Below are 12441 nucleotides of genomic sequence, written 5' to 3'. Positions count from 1 at the left end.
GACAGAGGGAGACAGAGGGAGACAGAAGGAGACAGAGGGAGACAGAAGGAGACAGAGAGAGACAGAGGGAGACAGAGGGAGACAGAGAGAGACAGAAGGAGACAGAGGGAGACAGAGGGAGACAGAAGGAGACAGAGGGAGACAGAGGGAGACAGAGGGAGACAGAACGAGACAGAGAGAGACAGAGGGAGACAGAGGGAGACAGAAGGAGACAGAGGGAGACAGAGGGAGACAGAAGGAGACAGAGAGAGATAGAAGGAGACAGAAGGAGACAGAGGGAGACAGAAGGAGACAGAAGGAGACAGAAGGAGACAGAGGGAGACAGAAGGAGACAGAAGGAGACAGAAGGAGACAGAGGGAGACAGAGGGAGACAGAAGGAGACAGAAGGAGACAGAGGGAGACAGAAGGAGACAGAGAGAGACAGAGGGAGACAGAAGGAGACAGAGGGAGACAGAGAGAGACAGAGGGAGACAGAAGGAGACAGAAGGAGACAGAGGGAGACAGAGGGAGACAGAAGGAGACAGAGGGAGACAGAAGGAGACAGAAGGAGACAGAGGGAGACAGAAGGAGACAGAAGGAGACAGAAGGAGCTTCACATGACAGTTTATTTTGAACCTTCAGACGGTTTGTGATGAAAACACAGACTTGGTGTTTGAAAAGTTCTTTTAATTAAAACAACATCAGCTCAGTGACGTCGTGTTGATGACATGAAGCTCAGCTGATCTCTGACACACTGAAATATATACACACCTGTATTTACCTGAATCTGCAGCACTAAACTTGTTTTAATTTTAACCTTCAGGAAACGTGTTTGTCTGCTGTTATTTTGAGCCTCCTGTCTTTAGCCTAGCTTAGCATAAAGAGTGGAGGCAGCGAGGAAGCTCTGTTCAGTTATTATTAATCTTCTCATCTTCCTCTCAGAGAGAAAACAAATGATCCTCAACATGTTGACGTGTTTCTGTAAGAACGCAGCTCTGTTTGCTGTCATGGCTTCTTTAGTGTCGTGTCCTGCGTTAGTGCCGCAGCTCGTCATGCTTCAGCTGCTGCTTCATGGTTTCACTTAGCATGTTGATCAGGGCTGCACGATCAATAAAATCTAAATCAGTTTAGATTCAAACGTCTCATTTATAAATGACAGTGATTCGCTGGCTCCTGATTCGTTCACGTCATGCTGCGTTCAGGTGTTGATGTTAAGTGTTTCCTTAAATGAGACGATCCCTGATATTAATTAAATATTAATGACCCAGTTAATGTACTGTGGTTTGATTTGAGTCCAGTGTGAGAGCTGTCACTGTCACCGTGTGGACACAGGTCCTTAAAACCTACAAAAACACTGAACACCTGTTGGAGGGGGAGGAGCCTGTCTGTAGGAGAAACCTGACTGATGAAGGAGGCGCACAGCCGTGCGGCGTAAAGTCTCGTTTGAGCATCTAAACGTGAAATAACTATTGTGCAGCCCTGATGTTTATTTGCTTCATTTGCTGTGACATAAAACATATTTATCATTTTTTTAAATCATATTATATGAAGCAGTGTTTTACTGTAACTATCATCATCATCATCATCATCATTATTTTCATTGTGAAATGTTGGTGGAGATAAAACAGGAAACAACATGTCCTGTCACTCATCACGGCAGTTTATGATTTCATGAGTAAATCCTGATTTTTTACAGATTATTTTTTACTAAAGTCAGCGATGCGTCGAGGTAAGATCAGCTGATCAGCTGAGCCTTCGTCTGCCTGCTACACGCTAACATCGCATCATGGATTTAATTTAACTGTCAGCTGTTTGTGCCTCTAAAGGATCAACCAGCTGCTGCGACACCACAGAGCTCCCACTGGGCACTCACCTTATCAGCATTAACAAGATTTAACTCAGACTGCCTGAACTCTGCCTGAACAGTTTAAGACCAAACTTTTAATTTGGATTAACAAACACTTCCTGTCTGATTTAACAACACTCAGGACAGTCAGTGGAAACTGTATTTAAATGACTGAACTGATCAGTTTCTGGGTCGTTTAAAGTTTCCCAGACTGTCTTCACCCTCTGTGTGTATCAGAGTTGATCAGTGATTGATTTGAAGACACATTTTCAGCATGACGTCACGTAATTTGACCCAAATTTGACCTGCTGAATGTGAGACAGTAATTTGACCTGCTGAATGTGAGACAGTAATTTGACCTGCTGAATGTGAGACAGCAGACGAAGCTGGAGAATAATTTGTCCTTTGTTAATTTGACCTGCTGAATGATGAACAGAGTTTGATTGGTGTGATGTGGGAACCTTGAAATGCAGCATGTTGACCTCTTTGTTCTCCGCCATGTTTCCCCTGCATCTCGTTACATGCCATTTCCTGTATGCAGTCTGTTCTACACCTTCAGGGAGAACCTGATCAGCATCGACGAGCTCATCGGCGTCATGCGGCAGATCCAGAACATTCCAGAGCACAAACTGCAGAGCATCGCCGAGGCGCTCGACGACAACAAGGACGGGAAGATCGACATCGACGACGTCATCAAGGTGCGTAAACAGGAGGACAGAACACGAGGAGGTTGAGCTGGAGTTATTCACGTTTGTAGTTTCTGTGAGTTTTAAAAAGTTCGACTAACAGAGAGACGTTTCATCTGAGCGCTCTCATGAAAGAATAAAGATGAAGCGGCACAGAGTTCGAATGTTGACGTCTTGAATGAAGCCTCATGTTCAGCTCGGCCCTGAACTTTAATGTTCTGTAGAAATATTTAATGTTTGAAACCAAGTCTTTAACGAGGTCGTTTTGTCCTGCACCGTCTCAGGTGGTGGAGCTGATCGACAAGGAGGACATCGACATCTCCACGTCTCAGGTGGCCGACATCATGGTGATGCTGCAGAAGGAGGAGAAGCTGATCGAGAAGGAGAAGGCCAAAGAGAAGGCGGAGAAGGAGCAGGCGGCCACACGCAACAGCTAACTCATCTCCCACAGAGAGACACACACACACGCAGAGCACTTGTAAAAACAAAGACCAGTGAGAAGATGGTGACTGGTTCCCAGTTACACCAGAAGGTTCTGGACGACTGGAGGTAACAGCTGTTCTCTCACAACGTCACGTCACCACAAAGAGAAAAGATTATTTAGAAACTAAAAACAGACAGATCGTCTTTAAAACGCACAAATCTAAAGAAAATTATTATGTTCAGCTCGTCTGGACGGATCATGTGTTATTATCATCATGTGTTATTATTATCATGTGTTATTATCATCATGTGTAATTTGACTCATTAATTTATTAGTGGAGGAAATGCGGTGACGTGAAAACAGGTCGTTCTCCAAACTAGAGATCTGAAAACAGCTGAGGAGGCTCAGAGTTTAAAGAGTTTAACGTTTGAGGTGAACCATCTTGCCTTTCATTACATCATCTCATAGAAATGACACATCATCTCTGGACTTTGCACAGTCATCATCATCATCATCATCATCATCTCACTCAGTTTGATGTCATCATGTTCTCATGTTGTAAAGTTAAATGTTGTGAACAGTGAGAGGACACAGGGTAGATCAGGAGGAGACTGTGGTGACTGCATCCAAAAATATCATCATCACATGTAACACATGAACATGTAACACATGAACATGTAACATAATATGTTACATGTTCATGTGTTACATGTTATGAACATGTAACACATGAACATGTGACGTATGAATTCATCCAGAGACACGACGTCACGTGTTTAAAGAAACATGATAAATAAGACGTGATAGTTTAATGTTGATCATTCCCACTCAGACAGGAGTAAATTCATGCTGTAGACTGAAGTTAGTTTTAATATTAAATATGACCGTGATGTCATTTCCTCTCATTTTGTACTGATGACATCATCACCTCGTCTGGTTGTAGCTCACTTCCTGTTGTGTAAGAAGCCAAAGTTGCACTGCGGCACATTTATTACCTGATGATTCCTGATGGCAGCAAACATGCCAGATCAACACCGACTGATTCTGACGAGCAGCGACGAACACGACCACATCTCAGAGTCTGTTTACTTCCTGGTAGAAACCCTCGCATCACGTGCATGAAATGAAACAGTGGTGATCAGACGCTGCCTCAGTCGGTGTGTGTGTAGCCTCATAAACAAAGAGCCAACTATTGAATCCTGTACCAGTTTGAGTGTGCGATATATTTAAGAGTATGTTCACAGCTTTACGTTGACGTCTTTTCTGACAGGAAACTGAAGCTCAAAGTCATTTTACTGCACAGAAGACGAGCTGCTGGTTTACGGCAGCATCGATCAGTTAGTGTGTGTGTGTGTGTATGTGTGTGAGGGTGACCTGGAGGAAAGAGTCAAAACACAACACACACTCAGACTGAGACAGATTCTCTAGGTGGCTAACACATTCTGCTGTGGTGCTGATGACGCTAGCAAAAAAACACCGAACATAAAATACTCCCAGCAGCTGTGTGACAGGAAGTGACTGTTGATTCACTCTGTACACACACACACACACACACACACACACACACACACTCAGGGGTGTGATCACTGCGGTGATGTTGACCTCCACGGTGACCTTCCCCTGACACAGATATTATTGATCATGTATTGATTGATGGCAGAGCTCTGACGCTCACTGAGGATCATTTACATGATGTCAGTCAGTTTGAGGCTGAAGATGATTCAGTCGTGTAGACGAAGTTGTTTGAGGCCTCAGTTTTATTTGCACCGTAGTGATGAAGGTGCGGCAGCTGTGAACACGGACGACATGATGAGGTCAGATCTGATTTGAGTCGACCTCTGACCTTTATTTTCATCTGGCTGCCTGTTAGATTAGTTCAGGTGTGTTCTCACTGCGAGCAGCTCGACATCGTGTCTCAGTCACAGCTGCAGCTTGTGATTAATTAAATTATGTCTGATTCATTTTGTTCAGTCGTGTTAATATAGAACATTTATAAACATTGAAGTCAAGTGACCAGCGGCAGCCATCTTTGGGTTTCATTAACAAATCAGATCAAACACAGAGAACGTCAGTAAATTGTCTCCCTTCAGAAGTTTCTCTTCATAAATGAGAAACACAAATCATTGATTATTGAATTTAGATTTTCCGTCGGTCGACTCGTTGATTCATTTTTTATTCTCAGCTCTAATTTGAACCCAGAAGTTTCAGTCACTCTGACTGTTCATTTATTGAAGCTGTTTCTCGTCATTAACGTTAAAATAATCTGATAATTAAACTGAATGAATTAATGAACAGAAACAGACTTTATGTCTCAGCTGATGTGACGTCAGCGGCGTTCAGTCCAGCAACACACAGAGGCTCCGACTGACTGTGATCAGTTTCACATTCATCTTGTGTTTGCAGATCAAACACACTATTAATAGGTAATCAATAGAAACGCAGAAGCATTTTCGTGGTCAGCTGACAGGATTCGTGGTCGTCCACATGTCAGGTGGCTCAGCTCCGCAGGGAGTGACATAACATCTGCTGAGCTGAGTGTCAGGTCGTATGAAGCGACAGTAAAGAGCGGCTCCTCCTTCAGTGACGACGTGTTCACCGCTCGTCTGTCAGAGGACGGAGAAGTGGTCCTTGAGATAACGCTGAGTGGACGGCGCTCCGTCTAATCCTCTGTCGTACGTACGTGCTGATGATTTACAGCTCGCCGGACTCCCATCAGGCATTGCTGCCTGGGACCAGTCAGACTGATGGCTGCTGGGTAAACACTGGGCCCATACATGGCCCACAGCTGCTCCTCTGGAGGGTTGTGTTTAGGTTCCAGACGGTCCGGCGGGACATGGCACGCTCGCTGCTGCATAAATCAGCGGTCAGCGTAAACACGTCGCCCCAACGTTGTGACAGCTTCTCCGTGACACTCGGCAGTAGAGAGTTTGTGGAGCGCCGTGCATGTCAGCAGCACTGCCACTGTGTGTAGGCACCGAGGGGTCAAAGGTCAGAGGGGACGTATGACAGTGACGTAGACCAGAGCGTGTGAGGCTGATGGAGATCAACACTGAGAGAAGCTCAGGATAGTTTGAAACATTAAAGAACAGAATAAATTTCATTTCTACGTTTCATATGTTCAAACTTCAAGGAGCTGAGCAGAGTTCACTGTGTTGAAAGGAAGTCTGAGGAGGAGGAGGAGGAGGAGGAGAGGAGGACAGAAGGAGACGGCAGCAGAAACATTTTGACAGTCAGCTTTGATTGGTCGGTTTTCTGTGTCCAGTCAGCACGACTGTGGTCGATCATGTGACTGTCCTCTGATCAGTGATGTCACTGTGTCACTGCACTGTGTGTGTGTGTGTGTGTGTGTGTGTGTGTGTGTGTGAGCAGCTTCAGCAGCAGCAGGGAGCACAAGTTATGATCTGTGATACCAAACCGTCCTGAAAGATTCCCATAGAGTTTGAGGAAGTCGTGTAGAAGAAGAACAAATATTTAACTCCTCGTGCACCTTTTGTTTATTTCTCCCTTCTGTCTGAGGCACATCAGGTGCGACTGATTTGTTTCAGGCGACTGTAACATCTAGGAAAAAAAAAAGAGTCGTCAGGCTGCTGCAGGAGAAACACTGCTGTAACTGGACTCTGCTTCTCCTCCTGATATCAGGCTGATAGCTTGAACATGTGGGAGGAGATGATCTGACAGGTGATTATTGGTCTTTTCAACACCAGACAAAGCTGCTCTTTGTAGGACATGAAGATATGTGAGTGTAGCTGCAGACAGAGGAAAAAGGCAGCAGGAGAATCAGGACCAGCAGAGTTTATAGAGTCAGTCTGCAGCCAGCAGCTCAGACTGTCTGACACTGGAGGAACCTTTAAACCAAACATCAGAGCAGCCTCCATCTCTTCACAGGACACGTGTTGTTAAAGACGTTCACACAGAAAGTGAAGCTCATTTTCAATGTCTTTCCCTCCAGTTTCTTAAATTCATAAAATCCAGGATTCACACAAAGTTGTTAGAAACAGAAAGACGTGATGTGACGTTAATATTCAAACTGAATGTGCTTCACGTCTGTGAGATCAGCTCAGAGTCACTTTCAGCCTGCAGCTGTTTGAAGTCTCGTGCTGACGCTCGCTGTCAGTTCACAGGACGTTAACAAGTCTTCAGTCAGTGGAGACATAAATCAGGACGAATGTGTCCTCAGTCTGAAGGTGAGAGGACATGATGCAGTATCATTTATGACCTGATGCAATCATATTAAATATAAATATATATATTAGTGATTGAACCTGACGAGACAGACCAGCTTCTGTTTGAGATCATTGTCATGTTATTTATTTATTTATTTAATCAGATTTTCCAAAGTTGTTTTTTTTTCTCCATCTGAACATGGAGACGTCGTTTCTTCTTCACGAAGTGACTGGATTTGATTTGATTTAACTTGAATGTATGAAAAACATCAGAAACCTCATTTATTGAATCAATAAATCATGACGTTGAATTTCATCTGATTCTTTTCATTTTGTTCTGTTTTACATCTCATGTTTCTCACCGCTCACCTGACCTCACCTTCACATTATACACTCTGTGTGTGTGTGTGTGTGTGTGTGTGTGCGTGTGTGTGTGCAGGTTGTGACTGAGTTCATTTAGACAAACTCCTGAATCTCTTTTATTTGTGAGGCCGAAGTGTGCGAACATCACCATCATCATCATCATCATATCTGTGTGATCAGCTGTTTGTTTCAGAGATGAATGTTGCACTGAAGCTGAAGATTATCGGTACATTCACAGGGTCTGAGGGTCGGAGGTTGAGACGTGTGAGACATCACAGATAAACTACCTACTGTAGAGAAATGTTTGTTGTTGTTTTGTAAACAGGAAGTGCACAGGTGTCTTTGTAAATAAGAGGAAACATATAAACATATAAAGTTAATCAGAAAAATGTATTTTTGTCTCCACATGCAGAAATTAGAGATCAGGTTTGTAAAATGTGCTCAAGTCTGAGCGACATCGAGTCCCAAAGTGTCCTGACATGACGTCTGAAGGTTTTTCAGACAGACAGGAAAATTACATTATTTATATCTTATTATTTCCCCTTAAATCATCACATTAAGATTCAGGGGTTGGCTGCATGAAGCACTTTAAGATTTTCCTTTAAATCTGAGTTAAGGGTTGCTTTAATAAAATCAGTTGCACAAAACATCCTTAAGTCTTTTCCTTAAGGTGTCCTTAAGTTTTTCTCCTTATCTTAGTCTTATACTGAAGGAATTGCTTAAAGTTCATTCAAGGGTTGCACAGAGGAGCTCAGGGAGTAAAGTCAGGATAAAACACGAGGTTCCTCTGAAGCGTCAGAACAGAAACATGTCTGAGTTTATGGAGATCAGTGAAGAAGAGGAGGCTGTGGTTTGATGCAGTCGGATCAGTCTGCTGAACACCGCGGTGACATTTGTGTCCCAACACAAGTGCAGGCAAACAAACGGTCTCCATGGAAACAGCAGAGTTTTACTGCAGTGAAATCTCTGCCAGTGCAGTAAACACCTTAACGTCTCTCCTGAACTAAGTGTCTGCAACACCCTTAAGTCATTTCCTCAGCTAAGGGAAACCTTAAGTGTCAAAACTAAAAAGCCAACTTAAGGTGCTTTGTGCAGCCGGCCCCTGCAGGGTCTTTAGTCCCGATGCTAATGACACTGATATGGACTCATGCAGCAGCTGTTACAGTTAATGCAACACTTGATCACTCTTCCTCCTCTTCGTCGTTCACGTCCATTGATCAGGAGCAGGAGTTTGATTCTATCAGAGGTTTTGCACAAATGAAATGAACTTTTTTCCAAAGGAAACAGCGACAGGCTCTGTGGAACATTTATAGGTGTCACTCTGAGCAGTTCAATAAATCAGACTCTGCATGAGACGTTTACATGAGTCAGCAGCTGCTGGACGAACTCTACGCACGCCTTCCTTCTTCTCATGATGTAAATAAGTGACGTCTCTCCGTGCTGCACTAACCGTCATCTCAACTCCAGCTAACATGTATCAGGCTGCATGACGAAGTGTGTAGTTAATACCTGAGTGTGTGACGTGGTGTAAAGTCGAGCTCCTCACGTCCTGTTCAAACTCAAGAAGAAGAAGAGACGCGTTGTGACTCAGCTGACGTCTCCTCAGCTCACATGTCGTCTCATCACAGGTGCTTCATGTTTGGACTCTGACAGGAAGCTGAGAGGGAAAATAATCCGCTGATGAGCTCTCTGAAAAAAGTTTTCACTTTTCTTCTTCTATGAAAACAGTTCAAAAAGTTTTGTCAAGTAAATTTCTTGTTTGTAGTTGTGACACAGATTTTGTCCTCAGAGCAACAGACTGAGCTCTGCGCAGGAAAAACTGCTCCTAACAGTGAAACATCACACGTGGCGGCTACGAGGTTTAACTCTGTGAGAGCGAACACGTGATGATGAATCAGCATTTAACTTCTCAGTAAAATATTCTGCAGTTTTTTTTATTCAGTAAAACTGATGAAACCTTTCTTGTTCCTTCTGTTCTTCAGTCCTGAACTCAGCACAGAGAGAAACTGTCACCAGATCAGATTTCCCTCAGTGTCCTCTCAGGGCTTCCGTACTCACTCTGATGTACTGTAATGTTTGTGTTTATTTATCTGCAGAGTTTCCTTTTTGTTTTCTGTAACATCAGTGCCTGACGATCAGTTGAACTCTGTCATCATGTTTCAGTCACTGAGATGGAAACAAACTCTTTCTCTTTCTGATCTTTGATTTCTGTGAGCTCACTAACCGTCCTCGTCCTGTTCTGATCTGTTTTATTTATCTCTCGTTTCCTCCTGAGCAGCAGTGATGTCTGTGTCTGTGTTCTGAGGGAGAAAATCAAGATTCAATAAGTTTACTGTCACAAACACAGTCTGAACCAGTCTGAACCAGTCACACTGAACAAAAAAAATAGATTAGAAAATGAGAGAAGTGCACTGAGCCTCGTGCAGATCTCATTTTAGAAGTTTCACAAATTTCACAACAAAAACTAATTTAAGCATTTAATAACACATATGATCTCTCTCTCTCTCAGCTGTGCATCAACAGGAAGTTTTAACTTTTAACTTCTGTTCAGGCTGAAAACTGTTTAAAAACGAGGGTTAAATATGAATATTGTTTCCTTTCCCGCTGAACTTTATTTAAAAAAAGGCTTTAAATAAAAAATTTAACATCCACCATGAAAGGATGAATTTTTCTCGTCTGTGTCTGACGCAGAAATCACAGACCATCGACTTGAGGGTTAATCTGAGAGTTAAAGGGATAGTGCACCCAAAAATGAAAATTCAGCCATTATCTACTCACCCATATGCCGAGGGAGGCTCAGGTGAAGTTTTAGAGTCCTCACATCACTTGCAGAGATCCAAGGGGAGAGGAGGTAGCAACACAACTCCACCTAATGGAGGCTGACGGCGCCCCAGATTCAAACGTCCAAAAACACATCATTGAAACCACAAAATATCTCCATACTGCTCGTCCGTAGTGATCCAAGTGTCCTGAAGCCCCGACATAAAAAGCTGTTTGGAAAAAAACTCATTTGAACTCTGTTTTTAGCCTCATTGTAGCCTGTAGCTCTGACTGTCTCTCTGGGCACCGCGCTCACATGTGCGAGACCGTGAGACATGGACACCGCCTTCATGTGTGTTCACATGCTTTCGCTGGTCTCACATTCAAATGAGGTTTTTCCAAACAACTTTTTTTTCTCCCCTTGGATCTCTGCAAGGGATGTGAGGACTCTAAAACTTCACCTGAGCCTCCCTCGGCATATGGGTGAGTAGATAATGGCTGAATTTACATTTTTAGGTGCACTATCCCTTTAAGACTGAGGTCAGTGTCTCTGCTGTGGAAACATAGACAGATAACGTGACTCTGAAGATGCTGCAATAATCTGGATTTTACCCTCCACACACACACACACACACACACACACACACTGCTGCTCAGTAATGATGTCATTACAGAGTCCCTGAGCTGGTTGGAAATGTTCATTTAATAAATTCTCCCTTAACAACATCTTAAGGGCTTTACAGTAATGCAGTAATAATAATTAATCAAGTCTAATAAAGGTTGTAAGAATGTAACGACTCACTCTGATGATGTCACAACATTAGTTTAAAGGTTTTAATTAAAGTTTTCTGTGATGGATGTTAAAGACTTGTGACCATCAGCGTTCGTCATCAGTCACGACGTCTGAATGTTTCATGACAAGAAACTGAGAGACGACAGAGAGCACGAGAGTTTAGAGGCTCAGTGAGGCTGAATGAGGCTGAATGAGGCTCAGTGAGGCTGCGTCACACTCAGAGAGTTAAGTAGTGACACATCGGGGCTGTAAATCTACACACAGGTCTGTGATGGTGAAAACACTCTGCTGCTGTATAACGCTCACAGTGCCGTCTGTCTGTCTGTCTGTCTGTCTGCTAACCTGTCTGATGTGAACCTGATGAACACATCGACTGCTCAGACACTGCTCGCTGTAACTGAACTGCAATAAATCTGTCAACACAGCTTCTGTCTGTGCGTCTGTCTTTACTAACTGTCTGTCTGTCTGTCTGTCTGTCTGTCAGGTGACGACCCGTCTGACACTGAGCTCATGTCTCCCTGTTCATTCTGACACAGATAGTTTAGATTCAGTCCTGAGACTAAAATGTAATGAAGCAGAAACATAACTTGTTTCTTCATGTGCAACATGTTAGTCTGGAGGTTTAAACTGGTGTCCTCTCACAGAGTTGGTGATTCAAACTAAACTTTCATCTCTGTCAGAGAAAACTGATCTGAGTTCAGACTGTTTACTTACAGCACAGCTACACTCACAGATAACTGAGCCTCCTACCTGCCTGTCAAACACCATCAACCCACAAACCTTCTCCAGTCCGGAAGCGATCAAACAAATTCAGTAAATTCAATTCAGGAGGAGCAAAGAAACGTCAGAAGATGATGTGAAATAAAACCAGAAATATAAAGTCAGAGAACAGAAAAATATGAACAGATCTGTTGAAACAAAACACTGAGAGAATAAAATATAAATGAACTTCCTCAGGTCACAGACAGATACCTGAGCAGACTGGACAGACTCAGGGGCCCAGAGTGTCGGCGGCCCTTCATCTGCAAAATGACCACGAGAGACTCAGCGTAACAACGACGGGATACAAAACAACTCCAGAGACACTAAAAGACACAAAACACCTTCAAGTCAGTTTGTTAAGTTTATTTGGTCATTTTCTAACTTGTATCAGTCAAACAGACGAAAGGTAAACATCAGGTTCATGTTTTTTGGCATTAAAACAAACAAACAAACAAAGATTTAAAACGATGGTGCTGGTCCTGAGCACGACTGCACACACACATGCAGAGAGGGCCCGCTGTGTCATGATGGGCCCCTGATCCAGAGTGTCAACATCAGCTGTCACCTCCCAGCAGTCAGGACTGAGGCTGCTGTTCACAGAGAGGCCACTGGGGGGCAGTGTGGGACTGTGCATGGATGTCCAGCAGTTTAACAGTGACTTCTT

General features: G+C 43.5%; 1 protein-coding gene across 8 annotated transcripts in view; it reads left to right on the top strand.

The window, feature by feature from the left end:
• letm1 (leucine zipper-EF-hand containing transmembrane protein 1) overlaps positions 1–11439 on the top strand; it is a 42557-nt gene extending 31118 nt beyond the window's left edge. For 2 of the 8 annotated variants that reach the window (XM_033643094.2, XM_033643096.2), the window contains 3 exons: positions 1677–1709; positions 2368–2524; positions 2797–11439. In XM_033643094.2, the coding sequence (XP_033498985.1) occupies positions 1677–1709; positions 2368–2524; positions 2797–2949 (343 nt within the window). In that variant the 3' untranslated portion in view covers positions 2950–11439. The remainder of the gene's footprint in view (positions 1–1676; positions 1710–2367; positions 2525–2796) is intronic. The other 6 variants (XM_033643098.2, XM_033643099.2, XM_033643097.2 and 3 more) reach the window with 4 other exon arrangements.
• The last annotated feature ends 1002 nt before the right edge of the window (positions 11440–12441 follow it).

The sequence above is a fragment of the Epinephelus lanceolatus genome, chromosome 15, assembly GCF_041903045.1.
Source record: "Epinephelus lanceolatus isolate andai-2023 chromosome 15, ASM4190304v1, whole genome shotgun sequence".
NCBI classification, from domain to species: domain Eukaryota; kingdom Metazoa; phylum Chordata; class Actinopteri; order Perciformes; family Serranidae; genus Epinephelus; species Epinephelus lanceolatus.
This window is presented reverse-complemented; position numbering and strand designations above follow the sequence as displayed.